The 26,305-nt window shown below is 33.8% G+C and overlaps 1 protein-coding gene and 1 long non-coding RNA gene across 3 annotated transcripts; one reads left to right on the forward strand and one right to left on the reverse strand.

The window, feature by feature from the left end:
* The first annotated feature begins 1,893 nt into the window (after positions 1-1,893).
* LOC130747250 (uncharacterized) lies at positions 1,894-5,886 on the forward strand. 2 transcript variants are annotated; one of them, XR_009022350.1, is made up of 5 exons: positions 1,894-3,099; positions 3,365-3,480; positions 3,630-3,680; positions 4,159-4,334; positions 5,542-5,886. It is a non-coding gene; the product is annotated as an uncharacterized LOC130747250 (long non-coding RNA). The 2 variants fall into 2 exon arrangements; XR_009022349.1 differs by having other exon boundaries at positions 1,897-3,480.
* Positions 5,887-13,308: 7,422 nt separating this feature from the next.
* Positions 13,309-19,094, reverse strand: LOC130747251 (P-loop NTPase domain-containing protein LPA1 homolog 1-like). Its single transcript, XM_057600121.1, has 7 exons — positions 18,609-19,094; positions 17,073-17,377; positions 15,886-15,967; positions 15,305-15,721; positions 14,457-15,194; positions 14,226-14,336; positions 13,309-13,917 (listed from the first exon to the last, which is right to left on the reverse strand). The coding sequence occupies exons 1-7, from the start codon at positions 18,792-18,794 to the stop codon at positions 13,531-13,533; spliced, it is 2,226 nt and encodes a 741-aa protein (XP_057456104.1). The 5' UTR covers positions 18,795-19,094; the 3' UTR covers positions 13,309-13,530.
* Positions 19,095-26,305: the final 7,211 nt, after the last annotated feature.

The following is a 26,305-nucleotide window of genomic DNA, read 5'->3' on the forward strand; positions in this document are numbered from 1 at the left end:
ATATCCTTCTAGGATTTCCTCCAACCGGAAGTCCAAGATATCTAAAAGGAATCCTCTCAATCAAACAATGCAATGTTGCAGCAAAGCCTCTCAACATCTGATCCTCAACTGCTATCCCTATCAACTTACTTTTGGAGAAGTTTACCTTCAGGCCGGAAGTCATTTCAAAGCATCTCAGCACACACTTTAGAGTCATAACATTCTGTTGTGTTGCCTCGCCAATAAATAAGGTATCATCCGCGAACTGTACCATAGAGACCTCCAAATCTGAATGCATACCCAAGCTGAACCCTATGAATTTATCAAGATGGATCGCCTTTTTCAGGAGTCCATTGAGCCCCTCTGCTATGATTAATTGATGCTTCTCCATCTGTTGATCTTGCCAAGCGCGTTGAACTGAGGACCGCACTACATGCTTGATATGCACTGGAATCTGAGATACATGTATTGATTTTTCTAACTCCAACAATCTCTTTTCCATAAGAAGCAGTTTGTCTTCAGTATTCTCCTCTATAGGTACTTCTTGAATCGGTTTCTTAATTATGACTAAGAGCTCTTTGAGAAAGAATTCTTGGAGACTTCTTTCGTTGGGACGACTCTTCTTCATCTTGATGTTGCCTTCGCGTTTGAACCAATAATTTTTTTATGTTTCCTCACAGACGATGCTAATTGTTCGGTCATGGGAATCAATTGAGGCACCCTCTCACAACTGACGACGTCGTGCGGTGGCAAGTGTCCAAGAGATAACGATGGTGTTGTTGGTACACGGTGATGAGGTACTTGCAAAAAACACTTTAACGCCAATTCAGTATAAGTGTTGGAGAGAGAGTTCTTAAAACTCAAGAGAATTCAAGTGTAAATGCTTGGATGAATAACATGTTGGACTGGGCGGGACATAAAGGATACTTATGCCCGCCCAAATTGAGTAATCAGATGAACAAAAGACACCTTGGCGGGATTCACGGAACAACATCGAATCCTGCTCATCCTTTAGTCAGGCCCACACGCCAGCTGGAAGATTCCTTTAGATTTGTCTTATATGCATAGAGACTTGGGCCCCGGTTGTCAGGCCTAAGTACAATGAAAGTCCACATCATGATCACTTCCTCTATAAAAGGAGAGGTCAACACCTTGTAAAAAGTACCTTTTGAACATTTAATGAGAATATTCCTTTTATGATATTTTTAGTACTCTGCTAGGGTTTACTTTCTGTCAGTCTTCTACGTCAGATCTCCCTAGTACAGAACACATGTTATATGTAAAATAATTAACCTATATTTATAAGCTCGGTGTCCATGATAGTTGTCTTTGTAAGAGTGTGAGAAGTCTCTTAATTAAGTGAGAATCATGATCTTGTATGGAGCTTTTGGCTGGCCCATTTTTAGTTCGCTATGTTTCGGCCTTCTTGTGGCTAATCGGTCGCAAGTTGGGTCAGGATGTTCCTTTCCAAGCCATTCAGTTTGTACGTCCTTTTAGCAAGTGCTTAGGTGCACGCCTTTTGGTCAACTGAGATGCTTTTCGGTTCGACGACTTTGTAACGGCTAAAATAGTAAACATATACTTTTCAATCGACACATATTTTCAATGCGAATTGTAACAACCGAATGTTATCGGAAAAGTGAATTTATTTGTCACTCATTTTCCCATGAATAACCAATTCATAATAGGTATAATGCTCATGCTCATTCAAGTATACTGTTCTAACCTCAATTAGGCAGATTAGATAGTAAAAGAACTATACATGGGCTAAAGTTAATGGAATACAAAAAAATAAATCACCCATGACATACTTAAGAAATATTTCTCAACCAATAAAGCCACACACGTCATGTCTCTCTATTTATATGTGCCCAATCTCCTCTCTACTGTATACTTACCATCTAACTCCAAATGGGTTCTCTCTCCTCCCCCCGCATTTTCCTTTTCTTTTTTGTTTTTTCCCTCACTGTTAGATCTCAGGTATTATATATAGTTATCTAGTATCTACATTATACAGCACACTCACACATATAGATTCGAGGTGTTATTATATATATATTTGAAGTTTCTCAGACTAAGCACTTGAGCAAAATTTGGATCCTATCTTTAACTATTTGATTCAAATACTTTTCCCTTATGGCCACTTTCCTATTTGAGTTTCCCAAGTAGGTTTCACTCGTCACAGGATAGCTTCTTTGATTTGATTCTTGCCTGCGTTTCTTCTTCTTCTTCTTTCACACAGCCACACATCTGGATTTGAGTCTCGTTTGCTTTAGTAGTTTTCTTTGATCTCTTGAGGTTCTGAAAGTATATAAGTATTTTATGTTCTTTTTGGACAAGTTGTTTTTCTTTTTACAGTTTTTTTAAGGGTTTTTCCTTCTTTTTTTCTCTCAAGGAATGAGTTCAGCTCATCAGAGTGCTAGATTCCTTACTGCAAAATAAAATTTGATGATGTAGCAGAATCAATTTTTTTTTTCTGTCCACTCGAACCTTTGTAAACCCTTCTATCGTTCATTCTCAAGTTAAAATCAATTTTAATGAGATGTTTCTGTGAACAACATCTAGGTTTCAAAATTAATTCTAGTAAAAGAGAATCTGATCCAATCATGCTATAAGTTGATTCTGTGTGTAGGTGCAACTTTTAAACCATTTTGTATAGTTGATTCTAAAGTCAAATTCAATTTTTGGAAGAAACTTTTATGAATAGTTTCTAGGCATTCGGATCTTATTCTGATAGAAGACAAACTGATCTAAACATATATATGCTATAAGTTTTTTTTTTCATACTTTTCATGAGATTGTAGCTTCTATGTAGACTTTATTTAAAGGAGCTAGTTGCATGGAGGATGGTCGTTATTTGCAGATGTAGCATCATCAAGATTCACATGCAAATGCAAATGCAATCTAAGGCCAAGCCATAGATCTTTTGAAGTGAGAATCTTGATGATGCTGCATCAGCCATGAACGGCTTTGAGAAGTACTATTTTAACCCCTAAAAAATTGGCAAATGCAAACACACTATTGGGGATGCACACACCCCAAACCTTCAGACACTGTCCCTGATCTGCACATTTCAACAAGAGGTGTGACACCCTTTCCTTTTCTTTTTGTTGGTGTCAGGTGAGTAAAAATCTTTTGTTTAATTTTATTTTTTTGTAGTGGGATTTTTTTTTATTGGCACATTTGTGGATACTTACACAGGGTATGGCCTTGTGAATTGTGATGCTTCTTTCTTTCTTTATATTATTAACTATTATTATGCATTAATTAGCTCTTCTGAGTTTTTCAGACAATACTAGGTTATCAAACACATAGGCTATTTGGATTGGCTGCTAGGTCCTTTATGTGCTGACTTCATAGATCTATGAATATTCCTTTTCAACAGAAATGCTGTGCTGGGATGTAAATGGTGTCTTTTCAGTTTCTAAATATAGATGGAGATATGACTTTATCCAAATCTAGAGAGAATGGTATATTATAGAGACAGCACAGGGAGATGAAGTGAGTATAAATATTTGGATTTTAAGGGAGAGGAAGTTAGTATAAGTATTATGAATAACTTTTACTTCTGCTGAGTATTTGGCTTCAATTTATTAGATCCATTTCATATCTATGATGTTAAACTAACATTTCAACCTGATTATGTGCAGATCTCTAAACAACTTCATCAAAGCCAGCAATTTGGAGCCAATAATTGAATAGTAAGTGAAAAGATTGGAATAATTAGTTGTTAACTAATAGTAAGTGCTGGGAGTAAGTGTTTGGATTGGTTGTGATTGTGATCACATAATTAAAATTAAGCACCGTAGCCCTAAAAGCTACACCTTATAGCTTTTCCTCATAAGTGATTATAAGACTTCTCCATACACAATCAAAATCTAATTTTATTAGCCAAATAATTTTCTGCAACATGGATCTTCTACAGCTCTTTGCTACAAATTCTTGGCCCTGATTCTTAAATTCAATGATTCCAATTGATCAGTAAAAATATTTTCTGATTAAAAATTTTAAACACTTGTCATTTTCCTATTGCAAAGACTGCAAATGGCATCAGAGAATCAAAATTCAATTTTTGGAGGAGTTTCTGGGTTTCTGTTCCACAAGGCTTTTCCTTTGTCATCTAAAAACTACATATTAATTAATATTATTTATATATGAATCAATTACATTTTTTTGCAGTGAATGTTGTTCCAAGTGGGTTACAATCTCAGAGATGAAGCAGATTATTGAAAATTGAAGCTGGCTTGGGAATACAAAACCAGGGACATGACAATGGGCATTGTCTTAGTTCCATGATCTTGGCTTTGGCTCTGGTTGGTGGACCAAAAAGAGTCTTGCAAGTTGGACCCTCATAGGTACTCTCTATCTCTATGGCAGAGATATTTCACTAGTTCCATCTAACACTTAATAATGCTCAAAAGCTAAATAGTACTACAAATTAATTTTTTAATATAAATACATATATTTTCCATTATTCATGATAGTGATGATTCAGTATATTCAGCAACTTAATTATCACATGGAAATCTGTGTGCCCCCATCACTGTCCAACTCTTGCCTCTTGCTGTTTCATCATTGAGATGTTATGTACCCTCCTGGTGCTCAAAATTAAACCCTCTTCCCCACCCCTACCATCCAGAACAAAAGCTTGCCCTATTTCTTCCGTACATAGTAAAGATGACTGTAAGGAATCTATGCATGCATTAGGTCCACTGATCTTCCTATTCTCCATTCATTGGTACAGCCACATTATTTCTGTGGGGTTTCACATTTGCTGTCAACTAGGGGTGGTGACTTCTGAGCAATTTACAGTTATCATCAGTTATGATATCTACTTTATCTTTCATCTTATTTTCAATAATTTTTTCTTCCTATTTCTCTCTTCTATTTTCTTTTCATTATATCACCATGATATCTCTTACCTCTGTCTACTACTATTATCACTCCTTGGGCTTTGTTTTTGAGATTTAGGGGAGGGGATAGGAAGAGTTTGAGGGGAGGACAAGAAAGGGGGAATGGGGTAATTAATTAAGCTCTTCTTTGTCTAGGAGTTTCAAATTCACCAAAACTCCTTAATTTGGGTGAACTAAAAGAGTATAAACTAAAGGAGAGCTTTGGAGAGTTCTTGAAAGGTTTTTAGAAATACCTCAATTTTTAACACGATAAGTTATATGAGAGTTTGCTTGATGTAAATATTAAGGTTAGTTGCTTGAAACTGCATTTTACACACTTTCCTCTTATTTTTTATTTCTTTTCTTTTTGAAAAAGAAGTCTATTCATCAACAGCTCTATGCCTCTATCAATATCTCTGAGAATATTTTATCAGATAAGATTACAAACTTTCCTCTTATTCTGATAGAGGAAGCACAACTTTGTATGCACAATATATATATATATATATATATATATATATATATATATATACACACACACACACATATATATATAATTTATATTCTCTAAGCATTATGGTACATGATCTTGATTGTTGTCTCAGTTTTGCCGGTTTGTATAATTTCATTTACTATGTTCATTGACAACCGATTTGCATATTGGTACCAGCCTCAGTTCTCTCATGCTGCCGAAGACACTCCAATGTTCACCAATGCTCTTTATGTTGCCTGTCACACCCTTGTTTGGCCAATTGATCTCCCGCCAGTTGATTCATCACTTTATACTCATGTTTCTCTTTCACACAGTTCACTTTGGCCCTAAGATAATCAATAAGATTTTAACTATTAGATAATTTTCAGGGCCTAGCAGAATTGCTATTCGCCCACCCTACCTCGAGGGATGAATTATTTTAGTTTCCATGACTATATACTGGAAATTGAATTGGTCACATAAGAGAAAGGCATGTAAAATCAAGGAAATTTCAACTTTACAATGCCCAATTGATTTAGAAAATTGCCCCAAAATTGCTCATGTATCATCTCTCAACACTCATCAACATTGAATTTTAGCATGTTTGCAGGAGGAGGGATCCAGGCATGCGACCTACAAGATCTGGTTTTAGTGTGAAATGAGAAGTAGGATAGGGGCATGAAATCCAATGACTCTTCATCCAACCAGCCACCTGCAACCTGTTTGATCCTCCCTAAGCTTTCTTGATTAAAAATTAAGTTGTTCTTGCAAATCCACAAAGACCAGAACATAGCATATAGGGACACCTCCCGGGTTAATGGGTTAGACCTTATTTTATATGCATTTCAAGATGTCATTAAAGCTCCATAGATAATGGACACATCCATGACAAACCTTCATCTCGAATCACTCTACACCAAACTTGCCATTCTCAAAAACAATTCACACACACAAGATGATTTGTTTTAAGGGTTGTCTAAATGACTCAGGTGAGTTATTAACTCACAACTCAATTGATCAATAGGTTAAATTAATAAATAAAATTTATAAATTCTAACTCATTTATTTTCAATGTAATTGGACGATTGATTATTTACCCAAACTTCCTCATGAGTCATTTAGAAACCCTTATTTTAATTTTTGAGAGTCTTTTTTATAATGGTAACGGTTCATCATATAATTACCTAGGGGTGTCCATGGGACAGATTGAAAGATGGGATTGTTTGCCTTCACCCAACCCTAAATATTAATTTGATCTACCTAATATTTAAACCCAAACATGTCCCTATAGACCCAAAGAAATTCAATCTCAAAAAAATTATAAATATATCACATTCTCTAAAATATAAATTTATAAATCATTTGTATTGAATTTTTCATTGCACGAGGTTCTAATCTAACTATATAATAAGATTCATTTTTACTAGGAGTAATAGTTGGACGAGTTGTGATTGTTTTTTACGTTGCTCTAAATATTGATTGGACCAATTTTATAATCTTAAACTCATTCCTAGACTCAAGTGAACCCAATGAAGTGCGAGTTAAATAAACTTGGGTCATATAACAAATTAATGAACCGAGTCGGATCCTATACATTCCAGGTTTACTCTTTTATTTGTGCTAGCTCAAATATTTGTTGTGCTGAAGTCCTATTTGAACTCAAGTCCTACAACCAATTAGGTTTTGTTTGGTTTAGAGTTGATGAAATTAAGTTTGATATAATTAAGTTTCATATATAGTTAAGTTTACAAATAAATTTGTGTTTGAGAATGAGGTATAAATAAAGCAAGTTTAAAAAAATTAATGTCATTTTGATTACTTTTAGAGATAAAATTATTAAAATAGTCATAAAATAATAAATATAATATGGAAGAAGTATTTCTTCTAAATGAATACGATATTGAGATTTTTTACTGGAGCGCGATTGATTTCTTAGTTCGCTTCCGACTGTAGGCCTTTTACGGTTAAATATATAACTCATTTTTTCGTACCGAAAAATATGTATATATGAATATACTTTTTCTAAACCCGAGTTGATGGCATAAATGCATGTTATTTGGAAAAAAGAGCAATTGGGGGTAGACACTCATTTTAATAAAATGACAATTTCTCCATCTCCAAATATTCAACCACAAGTTTCACATGAAAATGTTTTTGGAGACTTGCAGGTCGTGATGGTGTTAAGAGAAATAAGCTACAGGTTCAGACCCCTCAAAAAAAATTCACTTAGCCCCAAAAAAATAAAATTAGTTACTAACTATTAATAAATTTAAAAAAAATCTTCCGATGTATCAAATTTAAAAAAAAAACTAAAATATAAAAAAAAAATAGAATTATTTATTTCCTAAATATTAGCCAATTAAAAAAGGAAGTTAGAATCCATAAAAAAAAAGGAAGTTAGACCAATATATCATTTTTTTTAAATTAACTAATAATATCATATTTTTTGTTACATAAAAAAGTATCTAATCTTATTTAAAAAATAACAAATATTCTTTCATAAAAAAAAGTTATGAATTTCCTATTTCCCAAGAAGAGAATAATTTTCACCACTATTCCCTAAAAAAAGGCTCATTTAACATTTTCGCCTAAGGCCTCAAAATGTCTGTACACAGCCCTGAGACTTGTAATGGGGTAGAGTAGATACACATAAAAAAAAGCAAAAAATGAAGAAAAGAGAAATAAATGATAGTTGTAATATATGATATGATATTATATTGTGATTACATATGTTTAAAAAATGAGATTGTTTTCACGGTCAAAATGTACACAATCACATTCCACTATATATGTAGTTAATTATGTACTCCATCATCCCAAGTCTGGTTAGCAGAGGAGGATATATCCACAAGTGGAATCTGTTCAGTCTGTCTTCAATATCTCTAAACTATCATCAAGCAGGATCCATTGTTCTGAAGTTGGATGCTCACTGTGTTGTTTGACTTGAAGTTCTACTTGCATAGTACAAATTGTTCAGATGAGATTCCCTACTCAGTTACCTTGTCATGTATGTTGGGTTGATGAGGTACACATTGATTTCCATATAGAACATATATGGAAAGGAAGAAAACGTGGTTTTGACTGTTTTTACTATTTTCTGCCTTCAATGATACGCTGAGTCCCAGTATCATTTAGCCATATTTTGCAAGCTCCATTCAAACTTTTCAGTGAAAGGAGTGAAATTGTGAATTGATCGCTGATGATGGAATAAAAGAATTTTCTTTTGTGACCTCAGCATGTATTGGTTGGTAAGCTATCATTGGAACTCTGTCTGCAGATTAGATTTGGATAGTCACATTTTGTCCAATAGATATATGTATGATCAGAAAGATTCTGATCAGTTCAGACTTCAGCCTTTCAAAACTATTATTATTATTGTAACAAACAAAAACTATTATTATTATTATTATTATTATTATTATTATTATTATTATTATTATTATTTTGGTATAATATATTTGTTAGTACAATCAAATTAAAGAGTTGAAGTATGTTATTTGTTATTTGTCCGCCGTACCGGCAACTGTGCGGCCGACTGTTTAGCTTCTTTGTCGCTTTCGCAGGGTGATTGTGTGTGGATTGAGGAGGTCCCTCCTCAACTTATTGGCATTGTTCAAACTGATGTATCGGCCTCTGCGCCACCTATTTCTTCTTAATTGAATGAAGTTGACTTCAAAAAGAGTTGAAGTATGTTGTAATTATATATGTTTTTTAATTCTTTATAAAAGAGTTTTAAAATATCTCCATGCATTTGTTTAAAGCGTTTCAACTAGAAAACAATTTAAAATAAAGGTTTAAATAAGAAGATTAATTTTTATGCACATACGATGTAAATAAGTTTTACATAATTATTCGATGGCAATCCTCCATTTTGTTAGCTCTTAATTAATTTTAAATTTAATTATATTTAAAATAGAAAATGGAAGGATGTAATTAAATGACTGCATGTTTAAAACTTTTTACAATATCAGTGCATAGAAATTAATCTCTTTAATAAGTTGGTGGTGTAGTGAAATGAAATTATTTTCAAAGTTAGCAAACAAAGTGAGTGTTTGATTTTTCACTCTTCTGAATAGAAAAAAAAAAAAAAGATAGTCGACTTCCTACCTACTATTTAGTATGCTGATCGTGAGATCAAAGAATCATTAGACTAATAGTTATACAGAGAATCCGGTTATACGCTTTTACTATTCAGCTACACTTGTATTGATTACTTCCAATCTAATAAGTATCAGTTTTTCATTCCATTTCTTCTAAGCGTGAGATCATTAGAAGATTACACAGAGTATCATTACACTTGTACTGATTACGGACGGTAGTTATCGGGAAACTGAGAATTGCATGGGTGGTGGGGGCTTGCTGCGTGATAGGTCTGGGTGTTGGCTGGCTGGCTTCTCCTCCTTTGCTGTGGGTGGTGGGGAAGCAGCAGTGCTGCGGGATGGGCTTCTCATGGCTTGGGACAATGGCTATAAAAAGGTTTCGTGTGATGTAGATTATGAGGAACTAGTTACCATTCTTGAAGGTGTGAACCTGGGTCGTGTTTTACATCATCCTCAAGTTACAATCCCCAAAGACATATTGGAGATTATAAATAGGGACTGGAGAGCGAGTGTGCATTGGGTGAATCGGGATGGAAATTTAGTAGCGGATTGTATTGCTAAATATGGCTGTATGGGCATAGCCTTTTATCCCCGTGTGTTTGCTTTATCAATCAGCTGGAGAGTGAGTTGCAACTTCTCCGAAAAGACTCTCTAGCAGTGCCTTAGTTTCTCTGTTTCTTTTTGCTCTATTGTTAATTTTGAGATGTAACCAAAAAAAAAAGACTTTGGGCCTATTGCTACACATCCATTATATTTAGTACTGGTGATTTTCGGTTTATATATTTTTAAATAATACTCCCTCCGTTTTAGAATAAGTGTCCACTTAAAGAAGATGCACACATATTAAGAAGTGCAATAAATATTGTTAACTTTTAAAAATATATTATTTGTTTTCTTAGTTTGCCCCTTAAGATGTATTTCTATCTCTCCTCATTTATTGTTCTCATAGGGGTATTATATGGAAAAACATCAATTAATGCAACCTTAGAATTCTAAGTGAACAGTTATTTTGAAACAAATATTTTTGCTCTAAGTAGACACTTATATTAAAATGGAAGAAGTATTTAATAAGAGAAAATAAATTTTTTACATTGGAAAGATAAATTGCACCCTCCCGAAAATAATTTTTTTATATGAGAAAATGATTGACCAGTCATTGTAATCTTCTTTTTTATTTTGAAATATTGCAAACGTCTTTCAAACATATATTTAATTGATTTTTGTCACTTCAAAAATTCATTTTATTTTAATTAATAGTAAAAAGAAATGTAAATGTCCCTCATATGCGATATAATGTGATTGGATGTTAGTGTAAAGTTTATTTACATTTACGATGCATATATCCATTGATCTCATTTAATATACTACTTCCAGTTCTATTCATAAGAAGTAAAAAACTAATTCATACTGTTTAAGAAATCTAATTTAACCCTTAAGTGTATTAAATTTATTCTTAATTAATTTTGAATTTCAAAAATAGCGTCATACTCGTTTTTTTTTTATGCATCATTAATATTATTATTGTTTTAAAAAATGTTTATGAATTATGATAGTGAAAAGAAGAGAGAAAATTTAATTAAATAAGTGTATTCTTGTGAAAAATAATTAATGCACCATAAACTTCAAATAATATTTACAATAAGATCAAAATAAACATTTCATTTAAATAGTATCAGAAGTCCGATACTGTAAGAAATAAATTGGAGGTAATACTATACACAAATAAATTTAAAAGTAATGATTGTTCTTGCGTTTGCAGTGCAAGGTGTGTGGTCCCCACGTATTGTACCTTAATGGGCCCGGTTCCAGTGGGTGTACATATGTCACACATGCAACTCAAGGACCATCTTGGGCCCAGGCATCTCATCACTTTACATTACATCAATGGTTCAAAATCCAGCCTTTTTGATTCGACCAAAAAACAAAAAAATCCAGCCTTTTTATTTTTTGTATATTTTCATTTTTATTTGTCATAAATATATTATTATTAATTAAAGAAATTGAACTCATCGATTGTGTAAATTTTGTTAGTAGGGGTTTATTTAATTTAACCAATATTTTTTAGTTCAAGCTTAATCAAAATGATATGCTAACTCATGAAAATTGTCAGTTGAAGATATGAAAATGAAGCACATATGAAGGTCAGTTGTTTATTACTTAATGCAAACACTTTTGATAAGAGAATATGTTGTTGTCTGTGGTGAATACAATAAGCTCAAAAAAAAATATTTGTTGAAGATATTAGTAAAACTTTGTATTTGGGCCATGTGGAAAAACAAAAGGAAACTAAACAAAAAAACTAAAATTTCTCGAAAAACTACAGCCTGTAAAACTATAATAAACATGTTAGAGGCGGGTCTTAGTTATGACTATTTTTTTTTTTACATCAAAAAGATAAATTGCATCATCAGAAATTGGTTTGTGGACCTCTCCACCCCAACTCAAATATTTCCTACCTCTTACCACTTGAACTATCACTCAAGTACAATTAGTTAAGAGTATAACTCCTGAGACTTTTTAGAAAACAATTATGTAAAAAAATAAACTTCATTCAATTATTTCTTATATTTAAGTAAAATTATATAAACATAAACCAGTGCATACAAATTATTATTATTATTATTATTATTATTATTATTATTATTATGTTTTTTTATTTTTGAAAGACCAGTGCATACAAATTATTGAATAGTGTTGTTTCCTAGTGGTTGATGTTCTCACCTTTTCGTTTAGTTGCAAGTAGGGGTGGAAATAGGCCGAGTCGAGCCAAACTTTGCGTGGCCTAGGCCTGACCTGCATTCTCTTTTCGTGGTCCAAGCCTGACCTGTGGCCTATCAATAGGCCAAATTTTATGGCTTGGCATGACCTTTTCTAAGGTCTGGCCTGACCTACAAGCCTTCTTAAAAGCATATTTAACAGACAATTTTATCAAAAGAAAGTCATTAGGTCGACGGGCTAATAAGCCTTTTATATATCATTACACTTTCTTTTCAAATAAAAAAACTTGTATCATTGCATTTCAAAAACTAAACCTGTATCATTGCATGAGAGGTGGACTTGGCAGCGGCAGATCGGCAATGGCGGCTGGCTGCAGCCTGCGTCCTGTGCGGCCGAGGATGTGCTATGCTGAATATGTCTGGAACGTTTCTAATCTAGGTTAGGGTAGAGACTTAGGGTTTTCTTTTATACTAAAGTATACCTCAGTTTAAAAAAATTAAATTATATTTATTTATATTATTAATAAAATAATATATATGTAGGCCGGCCTGTTAGGTCAAATAGGTTTTTTAAATTGTTTGGGCCTGACCTTTTTAGTTAAACAATATATGAATGTGATAAATTTCTCTCATAATACTAATAATTATGGAAAAAAAAATTCAGTTGAAATGCTAAAGAGAATAATAAAGAAAATGCAATTTTTTTTGTTACAAAAGAAAATGCTATTTAAAGGTAAAGAATACATTGAGAATCAAAAAATTGAAAAAAATAAATAAGAAGCCAATTTTCAAGATGATTATAATAACTTCTAATAATTTTCAATGTTCATCTATATCAATTAAACCGTGATGTATAAGAAAACTTAGATTTATCTTTGTGTAACCTTACTTATGACTATGATTAACATATTTGGAGAGCATTGACTGAATAATTATGAAAACAAATTTATGTAAATTTCATGTATTTACCTCCACATAAGAATTCCTATAATTGCCTAGATTCCTATCAATGGGCATTAACTGAATTACCACGTAAGGCAATCCTATGGATATAAAGAGCAAAACTAGCTCCAAATGTTCAAGATTGGAATTCGAAACCTCTAATCAATAGGGGATCTATGCATTCGAAGCAAAAAAGGCTGATTCCGGGACTCCAAAATTATATACATTCTCACAAAATGTCACAAAACATTCATTGATCCACTATGTTTGCAAGTTTTCAACTAAATTACGCCTCATATCAAGTAAAGAAAAACTAACGAGATGATGAAAGTTTTGGACGCTTTACTATACACATAAGTTAATCAAAAGCACCAAAAAGGGGGGTTGGTTGGTAAGACTAAACGATCAACAGAGGGAATGTCATGCTGCTACCTTTGAGGAGCACCAGAAAGGATTGGATCATTGATTGCTGATCTATGTTTTCCTAATGCAGGAATGCTAAGTGAACGTTTTCTTAATTTGGCTCTGCCAGCTGGTGTTAGTTTCCTCTCACTCTTTTCCATGAGCAAAGAAGAATAAGAGCAAGGAGGCTCTGGAGACGCAACCCCCATGGTCATCGGCTCGCTTCTAGTTCTGAGGAACAGATCCAGGTTTTCACGATACTTGTTCCCATGAATTTCACCGGCAACAGCAGCGAGCCTGCTCTTAAACTCCTCATCGTCGTCTGACCAATAACCATTTTCCTGAACACATTGCATTGCAAGATCATCATACTCTTCATCAGACTTTGTTGATTCCTCATCAACTGATCCTACCTGCAAAATAATGAAAGACGACTCAAAAATAGTTACATACTACTGTTCAAAATAGAGCTTAAAAATAGTTACATACTACTGTTCAAAATAGAGCTTATAGGTAATTCATTTCGAAGTGGTAACCCTAACCCATTGCCATGGAAAGCAAAAACAAATATTGTCAATTCTTGCCATTGAGGCTAGCAAGGACAATACCAAAGCCAAGGCACCCAAGAAGACGTGAAATTCTTCAGTGGGGAAAACTTATCACATATATAGATATTTAAGATAGGTAAATCATTCATCTTAACATAAAAACTGAAGTCTACCTCCTCATGGTCAAGTTTGTGATCGTCATCACTGAAATCCTCATCACTGCCCGCATCTGGTTGATCATCGATTTCTTCATCACTACCATGCACCGAGAAGTCTTCCTTGAGCTGAAAATATATGGAAAAAAATTCACCAAATGTCAATTTATTTTGTTATTCGACATTTTCCACCATTAAAATTTAACAAGTTGAACAAGATGATAAATTTACAAAAATGTTCAAGTTTACCTCCTTTGCGGGGAAATCCGACATCCTTGGCGAGCTACAGCAAGAGGATAGATATCTACTGCCGGTATCAGTCCCATCAGCTCTCGACTCATCAACACTTCCCGCGTGACTAGTGCCACCATCACTGGGCCAAGCACTGATCCCATAAAAACCAAACTGAAGATTTACAGGTTCTGCCTTACCAATCCGCAAGGGACCGTACATTGGATGTCCAATTCCATTCTCTGGTCCATGAGCCAATATAGGCTTTCCATTACTGTCAACTAGATTAACAGGCCACGCCTTTGCCACAGACCCATCGTTATTAACTAGAGCCATCAGATTCCTGGAAGAACCTTTTCTCTGGATCAATTGAAACATTCCTTTGGAGCTCACAGAATTGGCTGCACATTGATTTCTATATTCCTCATCAATAACTGTTACAGTATTTCTAACAGGATCATATAGTTGTTCCCCAGCTTCACGCTTTCGAAGGCAGCTGAAGACAGTTGCATGGATGGCTGCAACACTCTTGTCAACATTTGTGTTGTTTATTTTGGGAACTAAATGCTTTTCAGCACGCTTACAGAGATAATCCTGGATTGTTCTGATGTTTCGGATATACTTTACATACTTGTTTTTAGCTGGGTCTAGGGTCATATACTTTGCTCGTACAGCAAATCTTTCCATATGCTTGTCCTCATTTGTAATGTATATCATGAATGGTATAATAGACGGATGTTTCTTCATGAGCCCCATCTGCATCAGTATTCAAGTTTTGATATTAGCAGATGAGAAAAACAGAGAAGCATAAATTGACATTCACTAGAAAAGAAATAGTAAAAGACACTGATAAAAATCTGACTTACAACAAAATTGAGGCTCAAGTGAACACCCTCAACAACAACTGACTCTTTTCTTTCTTCCCAGGCAGTGATTAGCCTATCAAGACTGTCAATGACCATCTCGCTCTGTGCCTTATATCCTTCAATAGCCATTTGTTTCGGACTTAGCAATTCTGTACCACCCGAGCCCACATCCAATGTCCGTAAATCAGATTTGCTTCCATCAGCTGCTTCATCCTTGTGATGTGAATGTGAGACACCAGCCAGTTTTTTCGCTTTCTTTCTGGCCTTAGCTTCTGCGACAGCAACAGGATCCAAACACTCGCCCGCATGGTAGGTAGAAGCCCACAACAAGGGGTTCTCCTTCTCATCAGCAAAACTTCTCATCATGTGTCTAATAGAATCAGTTGAGACCACTGTTGTAATTCCCAGCCTGCCACCCTGAAGTGAAGATGCAAATGGCACGCAAGTTATAAATAGTACTCTATTTCAAGTTCTCAACTAAACTTCATTATCACATCTGTATCCTACCACAAAATAAGTAAAAACTAGAACTGCATATTTATATTTGAAAAACAAACAAGTATTTCTCTATGTAAAAATACCAGTAATGCAGATAATGTGGATTTGCCACAGCCACTAGTGCCACACAACAGCACTGTCACAGACTCCTTCCGTTCTCGGATCCTAAAACCAAAGAAAACATCCATGAATATAAGAGGGTGAGTTGCACCACATTTTTAAAAATAAATTCATGATAAGTGTAAAATTATTAAGTCAAATTTTAGGTGTTAAAAATACCACACATATCAATATGTTGTGTACTAAAGATCCTCAATTTCACTCTGAAATAGAAAAAAAAAACTTCCAAAACAACTTTGAAGGAACAATTACACATTCAGTCCATAAATTTTCAGCATCAAATTAGAGGAAGAAGAAATAATTCATGAAAACAAAAACTGGAACATGAAGAGGTATTGTTCGAGAAGCAAATCATTTTGAATACTTGGAGATCTACCATTCTCTGTTCATTAGGTTTCTAGAAAACGAAACCTAGATCCCTCATAAAACTGAAAAAGTAATTTTTGAAACACAGATGTCAAATTCAGAGTGTCCATCAACAATTTATAGAAGACTTGAGGCAGGACATATTTTGGAGGCAAGACAAAACATGCAACAGAATGCTGATAACTCTTTCTAGGTATAATTCATATTTTCATTGCTAGAGATTAAATGGAGAGCTTGAACCAGACAGATATTAAGAAGATTCTAGAGTTTAACAAGGCTGTAGAGATGTAAACTCAAGTATTTAAACTAAACCAGGTCAGTATATACAATTTACTTTTCCATGATGGGAAAAAAACATAATAAGCCAAGTTATCATAACTTTCTTGCCATAAAAAGCAACTGCATAGACTGACTAAGAAAACAGATATAGAGCATCTCTAAAAAAAATCCAAAAGACATACGACAATAGTCCAATCAAAGTTAATGGAATCAGTTAATCCTAGTATTATTTATTGATGTTTGTAGTCCTTTCAAAATGCATATAAAAACAAAAATGCCTAATCGCATTAATGCAATCCAGTTTCCAGCATGGCAACAATTACAAGAACATCTTGATCATGAAAATGGAAACCAAGGCAAACCATATCTAATCAAATAACTTAATAGATTCCATTACATCCGAGCATATGATGCAACGATAGTGAGACTTATTCTTTTCCATGCTTCTATTCAGGTTACTATAGATAAATATTGTCCACATAAAGATATAAAACAATGGTGGTACCTGCAGGCTAGAGCCAAGTCTTCTCTCTGGTTGGGACCCATATACTTGTACTCAGCCAGAGCATCACAGATAATGTCTAGAAAAGTTTCTCTGCGAACGAATACTGATGTGCGCCTTTTGTACAGCTCAAATGGTACGCTTTTACTTCTAAAATAATCTTTCCCTAAAAGGAATTGGTTGCCTAAGTCTACTCCAGCATAACTACTATCTTTCTTCGAATCAGGGCCTGATAACACAACTGCTTCAGGCTTTGAAATATCAGTAGAACTCTTGCTCCTTGTGACTTCAAAAACTCTTTGGCTGATCTGATAAGAGGAAAAGGAAAAATAATTAACCAAAGTTATGCTTAGCTGAGGTATAACTCTCAGTCAAGGGTTGTCTAATATGAAATAATTAACCAGGCCCAAGACATGTAAGACATTACTCAATACAACTCAGTTAAAAGATGCCATAAACTAATTACCGAAGAGACCATCACATATCAAATATTCATTAGAAGCATAAAAACTTGAAAATGACTACTGCAAGTTCTTAACGAAGAACACAGACTTACCAACAGCCAAGACTTCCCTGAACATTTAACTATCATTTAATTTTTTACATTGGTGAACTCTTTTGACCGGTGCTTCCAGTTTACTTAAATTTCCTCTAGAACTGAATTTAAACAATCCACTACAATCCATTATTCCATTCAACTGAATGAAAACTACTATGGAGGAAAAACAGAACATATGAAAATTTCCTAACCATTTCAACTCATGCTAAATACAATGGTTAACTTTTATTAGGATGTTTGGATGCCCTTCTGCAAATGTCAGAATTGATTCATTACTGTCCAAATCATTTTTTTGGATTAGATTTTTTCTTTCACAATTGATTCTAATTATGCCATGAAGCTACAAAACCTAACTTGTGCAATGGATCAAAGTCAATTGTGGGTTCCACAACTAAATTTCACAATATTACCCAATAGAAACCACTTCACTTTTAACATAAATCAATTTTACCAGAATCAATTCTTCCAAAAGCCTGACCCAATTATGCATGCTAAGAACTTTCTTATTTCACACGCCTGGAATCATTGAAGACCCGGACAAAGGCAAGGAAGCAAATACAACCCAGTCAAAACATAAAAACAAACCGAAAGTGACGACGACACCGCGCCATCGGGTCAACGGAACACTGGCCCAGAAGAACACGAAATAGCAAATCCAATCAACAAACAAGTCAAACACCTTCCCGTCAGCTACCCAACAAAACAATTTTCAACAAAAACAAAATATTCCTCAAATTCTCCACCAAAATTTCCACTAAAAACCACATCAAATCCACAACCAGAACACAGATCAAAACACCTTCGAATGTAGACAGGAAAATCCCAAATCGTCGGTAAAAAAAAATAGCAACAACAACAACAACAACATCTTTCATTCTCAAATCTCAAATACCAATCAACACAGCACACAAAACCAGATTCTAAAATTCAGAAAATAGAGAGCAGAAAAAGACGAAGAAGAATGTTGAGAATTTATATACCTTAAAGGCATGCCTCGCTTTGCATCCCATAAGCTGGAGAGTGCTTTGAAGAACAGAACGCGTGTAGCGGAAGGAGACTTTAGCCTTATCGTCCTTCTTGTCAGCGTCAAGAACGACGATGTAGAGTATCTTCCCGGCATCGCCCATCGCGCCACCACCGTTGGGGTTATTATTAGACGGGTCCATTGACGAATCGCGGCGATCGGAAACCCTAACGCTAGCTTCCGGTGCAAGCAAAACGCATTGCTAAAAAGGGAAAGAGGACGGTTAGATCAACGGAAGGGTAATGGGAGATTGGGATTGGATTTGGGAAAGGGCAATGCGGCGGCGGAGTGGTGGTGGAGGAAGGAGGGGGATGAGAGGGAGGAGAAGGGGGAGGGAGGGTTGTCAGGTAACATTGTTTGAATGGGGTAAGCGGTGAAGCAGCATTTTCTTTCTTCTCTGATCTCTTGGTTTTCTTTTGCGTTCGCTATTTTCTGCTTCAATCTCGGTTGAAAATTAAATAGGAGTTTCAGGTTTTGTTAAATGACGGATTTCGCCCTGGGATTTTCGGGGATTTGCAATTTGCCGCGTTATTTTTATTTTATTTCCCGATTTTGGATTCCTACCTATAAAAACCCTGGGTCCCGCGCCGCTTAGAATCTGTGAATTTTTTTTCCCGATTTTATTTAACAAATATCTTGAATAAATAATATTGGATAGATAATGATAAAAGTAAACTCCTTCTCGGTAATTGTAAGCTGTGAAAGTAATTCTGTAAAAAAAAAAAAAAAAAAAGTTAAAAAGCATTTTTGGCCCCTGATGTTTTAAGTTTGTGCAAATTCTGCCCCTATCTATTTTTGTCGATGTTTCTACCCCTCATGTTTTCAAACAGTGCACCGTCTACCCCTCCGTCAGGGGTAGACGGTGCACTGTTTGAAAACATGAGGGGTAGACGATGGACTGTTTGAAAACATGAGGGGTAGAAACATCGACAAAAATAGAGTAGGGGCAGAATTTGCACAAACTTGAAACATCAGGGGCCAAAAGTGCATTTTAGCCAAAAAAAAAAAAAAACTGTGAAAGTGATAGTGTGATTTTCAAAATGAATGTTACAGCTCACTTTAAATTAAATCAACTGTCAAAAATAACAACGTAGTTGATTGTCTGGCTTAACAGGCTTCTCGTCTTAGCTCTCAGTTGTGTGTCTAGAATTTTCCTCTTACCTTTGTGTATGTGTCGTTGTATCTTGACGCAGTAGTGTAGTGTTTGCTTTTCGTCTAGTTTTTCTCTTGTAACAAAAAAAAATAAACAGTCAAACTATAAGAGTTTAATAACTATTATTCCTTACTATGAGGGTTTAACCGGATTTAGATCCTCTCATGTGTTAATCTCACATGTTCATGTCATACATGACCATGCCATGTGAAAGATTTGGAGCTTTGATTACTTTTTTTTTTTATGAAATCTAATGGTCCGTTAAAATAGAATTAAGGATTCAGATTTCATTAAAATAGAATTAAAGGTTTAAATCTTCACATGACATGGTCATGTGAGAATGTCATGTGAGAATTAACACTTGAGGGGATCTAAATGCGAATCTAGCCTCTTTCTCTTATATACTTTCTTTACTTTTGTATAAAAAAATCGTCAGTTTGAAGAAATCAATTTATTCCTATATATATACATTCATTTAGCATTTCAACAGAGTATTAAATGATGTTTTTTTTTTAAATAATACTCTTGTTGGAGTAATAAATGACGAAAGATAAAATCATTTTAGAGAGTAAAATATGAAAACAAATATTTTTCTGCAAATTAACAATATTAATCGCGCTTCATTCTTAATATGTGTGTTTATTTTATCTGTAGACAGTTAAATAGAAATAAAGGTAGTATAATTTTTTAAAATAGGCTTAATTCCACTTTTCGTCCCTCATTTATCATGATTGTGCAATTTTAGTCCCATTATTTTAAAACGAGCAATTTGGGTCCCCATTGTTTGTGTTGTCAGCAGTTTTAGTCCATCCGTTAATGTTGAGTCTAAAACTTGACGGAATGGATGATGTGTCCTTCATTAATTGACCTGGAACCCCAACAAAGCATCCACATAGATGCCACATCAATAAATCTAATTAAAATGAAATTATTAATATTATTATTTTCAAGAAACATAAACAGATACAACACGAAACAGATTCAACGAGCTTGTATCTCCACACAGCCACCAAACCATTCCCAAAGAAACACTTATGAACCAATACACCACTACATGAACAAACAAGAACAACATCACCCTGTTGCAGAAACGTCACCCTGTTCAATATAATACAAACAGCCCCACCAGTTTTGCCACAACTAGAACATACCAGTAGTGATCCCAAATAATTACAGTAGTAGACAGAACTGAAGATGAACAAGAAAAATAAGAGGATGAACAAGAGAACTATCTTCACACAAGTTCACAACAAAAATTCACCATTGAATCTCCTGAAATATTTACACACAACAAGAACAACATCAGAGATTTGGTTCTGATATTCTGCATCTCAATCTGTCTTCACTCATCTCTTCCAATTCAATTTTACCATCCCCTTCCAGAAACCCAGAAAAAACAAGGAACCTAGAAAATTGAATACCCAGAACACAATAACCAGCATATCACAAGTGGCGGCGGATCTAGGACCTACCTCCGCCCTCGACCTATACAAGGAACCCCACTGCTTCATCCTACTGATCCGAGAGTCTTCGAATCCGACGATTCTGATTGGTGGTTCTCGTATCCTTTCCAAAGCCTGCAGATCACAAGTGGTCGGAGCCCTTGTTGCCTATTCATCCCTCATTGAAGATTCAACGAAACAGATCTAGAACCGCCTCTGTTTTTTATCTCAAGGGAACCTAGAAATTTCCGACCCACAAACCTCAATGAAACCCTCAATTTTCTCTCCAACAACTTACCGTGGAAAAGAACAAGATCTCAATGGTAAGATTTAAGCTTGGACAGAGAGAAGCAAAGAGGAGTAGAAATACCCAGATCGAGAGTCATGAGGAAGGGATCGAGAGGCAGAGAGCTTGTTTAGTTGATGACGGAGATGAAGGACAGCTTCAATGGAGGCAATGGAGGTGGAAGATGGTTTTCCAGAAGGTTGAAACAAGTTTTTTTTTTAATTTATATTTATTGATTTATATAAATCATCTATTATCTATGTGGATTTATTTTTTGAGTGCCAGCTCATTTAGTGAAGGACACATCACCCACTTCCGTCACATTTTGGACAAAAGGACTAAAATTGTCAACGGCCGAAACAAGAGGGACATAAATCGCTCGTTTTAAAATAGTGGGACCAAAATCGCACAATCATAATAGACCAGGGATGAAAAATGAAATTAAGCTTTAAAATAAATGTACAATCAAAACAAAGTGAACATTAATGACCAAAGCCATACTTATCTCGTCCGCATATAGTTGGGTTGGGTGAAACAAATCTGAAAAATTCATTAAGCAAGTAAAGATTGTTCAAGCGTTGCATTATATATGAAATTTTACACTGAGGCGTGACACATGCATGTTGTATTGCGCTAAATAGATACAAACTTGAACATTCATTTGCATAAGTCCTACTTATTTTGCTAACCTATTATTTTTTCTAAGTGTTTGAGTTTTTCTCTCCTCGCTCTTGGGCGTCATAGTGCATTTGCTAGTATTTTCCTTGTCGTGTCTACGATAGCAAGATTGTGTCAAAAGATCCATCTAAGACAGTGCACCACCACTGAAGATTGAGATAATTTTCTTGTTTGGATTGATATTGTCTATGAAAAAAAAATTCTTAATGTATATATATAAATTAAATTCAAACAAAAGTGTACTATTTTGTATGGTGTTGATCGGTTTGGATCGTCTCAATGAACTTAATGATCCAAACCAAATCAATCTAGTTTGTTCGCATTTGTTAGGTTGATTAGTTCATAAACCTAAACCAAATTTATTAAAAATGCAACACAGTTGTCAGTTGCAGATTGATTGGCGAGTGTATAGCTCTATCCTTCCCTCTTGGTACTCATATTTTCTCCTTCCCTTTCAATAGTTGTTATCGCTATCTTAGGATAGATGTCGGGGCGCCCCGATGCTTAGTTTTCTTCGGGATTTGCTTATTTTATACCATTATTAAAGAATAATCTACATACTCTTTTAACTTGTAGTGATATAAATTCAATATTAATGCATCAAAAATTATGATCCGTAGATTATACATCATAAATTATTTATTTATTTAAATACGTCTTAACCCGATGAACTAAACTAACCCGATTTCAATCGGACCGGTTTTATTCGGATGCTAAAAATATTTAAAGAAATCAAATCAAAAAATTCAAATATAATCAGCTCAAATTTTTATTTTACCTAAACTCGAATGAATTTAACATACAAACACCGTTATTGCCTTACAAATCCGTTCATTTTTGGTTATTTTTTTAAGGACAACTTTAGGGTTCACTATAGTTACAAAGGGTTCCCTATTAAAAAAAGACCCATTCTAATTTTTAAATTGACCACGACTTTTCTACCTTTCCAAATTACGAGGGGGCAATGCCATGCGTATTTTTTACGTTTTGCTTATCTAATGGTATAAATAGAAACACTTTTATTTCGAACCAATTCTGGCTATATAATTACGTTTCTAAATACTAACGATTTTTATTTGATGAATCGCAGTATTGATGCTCCTAAAATAATTCTTTAGTGCTTGTTGCTGACATTTCTATATTTGAATAAGGAATATGATTAGGAATACTACTGATGTTGGTATCATATTAAAACTTTTTAACTCCTTCTCCAGTTTATTCACCTTACCTGCTAAAAGTTGACTTGGTATAAGCATAGGAGGAAATTCGAGAACGATTCTCATATGACTGCCCATATTGAAAGAAGAAAAAGAAAACACATTCTTTACGGGCTGCTGAAAAAAAAAAACAATATTTTTTTTATGTCAAAAAATTTGGTCATCCGATTAAGGTAATTTTTTTTGCCACTTGCTAGCTGTAATATCTTTTTGCACAAAAAGTTTATTACTCTCTTAATTTTTTTATAGGCAAATGTTAGTTGTTAGAAATGTTAGTAAATTAATCCTTCTCCGGGTTCGAACCCGGGAGTACAGAACCTTTCACCCCACACAACACTTATTTCTCTAACTCTTACCACTTGAGCTCATAAATGCAGCACGGAAAGAGTTTCAGTTGACTTGTTTGTTGTTAGCTTCCATGATTCCTCTGGCGCCTCTCCATCAGTACTCAGCATCCCCTAACAGTAGGAAAGTCGCCATGGCCACCTTGGCTTCTTCAGCAGTCTGCAGCACATCAAAAAATCTTCTTTATCTTATATTAGGAATTTTTTTTTGACATATTATATTAGGAAATATTGAATGCCTTTGAATAATATATTTTTTAGAATTTGAAGTCGTGGTCTCATCTTAAAGAATATTTTATTACTTATGTCACAATAATAAAAATAAATTAATTATTAGCAAATAGTAAAATAGACTACTGATCACTTATAGATATAGATATTTATTATTAAAAGTAAATATAAACTAATTTTGTGTCACTGCTATTACTTGATTAAAACTATTTTTATATTTATAATTTTGTTATAAATATAAACAAACTTTTAAAAAATAAACAATTTGATAGTATTTTAAAATTTAATTAATTTTTATACTTATCATTTGCTACTACTAAATTAAAATCAATTGTCTCCGAATGATAGTTCAAGTGGTCAGAGTTGGGGACATATAGATTGGGGAGGAGAATGTCCAGAGATCGATCCCCAGATGGTGTAACTTATTTTTCCGATGTACCAAAAATGAAATCAATTAATTACCTACAGTTTTAATTTAATTAGACTTATTATTTAAAATAATTTAATTTTTATTAACATAAAAATATAAACTAATTTATAAAAGAAAAGGAAAAAAATTAAATTTAATAGATTAAATATATGAATATATATAAATTTAAAAATATCATGAAAATTTTATTTGAAGGGAAATTTTATTTAATTTTGTATCATATCCTGTTTTGATTTAATCTACTTCTAACACAAAATTAAATAAAAATCTATCACGTTATTTTTTCAACAAGAAAACACATTTTATTGAATGAATAAGTACACGAGGACAACCCCTCATTAAGTAGAAGAATCCTTAGAACCTTAGACTGAACCACATATCTTGTCCTCATGAAAAAACAAACATAAAGAATGAGCCTCATTAGAACATCCTTATGAAAAACCCACAAGGAATCAAAACTTAATGTAGGAAAAAGAATATCACACTCTCTATGATGTCTTTGAATTTAATGGTATTGCATCATTAGTGTTTTTTTACATAGATATCCAATTATGGACAGTCAAATTAGAAGATATATGCTTTAAATTTAATTAAAATAAAAATGAACATAAATATTTTATAACATGTTACATTTAATTGTTGAACATTTGTGTAAAAATATTTTACACCGATTGTGCACTACCATCAAACTCAATTTATTTTATTGTATTGTGCCTACCAAACAAGGGATTTTTGAGGTGTGGATGACTTCCCTTATGTGGGAGGCTTGTTCCATCTATTAGGTGCAATCTAATAAAAATATTATGTTGTTATTTTTATTTTTTTATAATACACCACCATTAAACTCAACTAGTTTTATTAAATTTTGAATACCAAACGAGTAATAATTGATATCGATCTACTCTTACCATTTTGAATTATGTTCTTTCCTTTTTATTTCTAGAATATAAATAAACCATTTGGGTAAATGTATAAAAGTTGATTAATTGAAAAATTGGGGCGTAGCCTCTCATTTGTAACCAAAAAAAATTAATTGCAAAATTCAATGCGGCTATATTTTAGATAATTAGATCGTTGACGCTCGATGCTGTCTCACGAGACTTTTTTTGAAGAAGGAAAAAACTTTGTTGGTATGCGCTTGATTTTGACCGAAAGATGGCAATACATATAATGCAGCAACCAATTCTTTAGTTTTATAATAAGAGGACAAATGTTTTCATAGCTTTTCATAGACGTATTGAATGAAATAATATGAACTAGCTAATAAGGTGCTAGCTAGTAAAAGTATGGGAGATGATTAATTTCTTAAATTTCTCTATCTATCACTACGAAAAATGTTAGCTACCTACACTAATTTAACACCTTTTTTTTCTAATACTCTCATCAAATAGTTTGAAATTCACACATAAGTCTTTAATTTTAGTGATAGCATGCCGTGGAGCATGGGTCATATGAGCGTGGGTAGCGGTGTGATTCCTCTCTAGGTTCAGGAAGACTTTGGAAAAATAAGGAATAAAAGAATTAGACTTTGTCAAATCCTGATTACTGATGAGGAGACTTGGGTACATCTACTTATTTTAATGTTTTTTCTTAAACTATTTTTTTTAAATGTGTATTTTTATTAAATTGTTCTCACAATTGTGATTTGTATGTGTGTGGCAAAAATTAAATATCTTCTCAAAAGTGCGGCTCTTAAAAATCAATCTTATAACCTAGAAATTCAAACAACAATATTTTATGATTACGATCAAATGATCAATGCCCGTTGAGTTTATTAAAAGATGACACACATTAAAAAGGCACTCAAAAGTACTCAAAACCATTAAATAAGTTGAGCATTTTGCACAATAAAACATACAAATCGCAATTGTG

This window comes from Lotus japonicus, chromosome 3, assembly GCF_012489685.1.
Source record: "Lotus japonicus ecotype B-129 chromosome 3, LjGifu_v1.2".
NCBI classification, from domain to species: Eukaryota; Viridiplantae; Streptophyta; class Magnoliopsida; order Fabales; family Fabaceae; genus Lotus; species Lotus japonicus.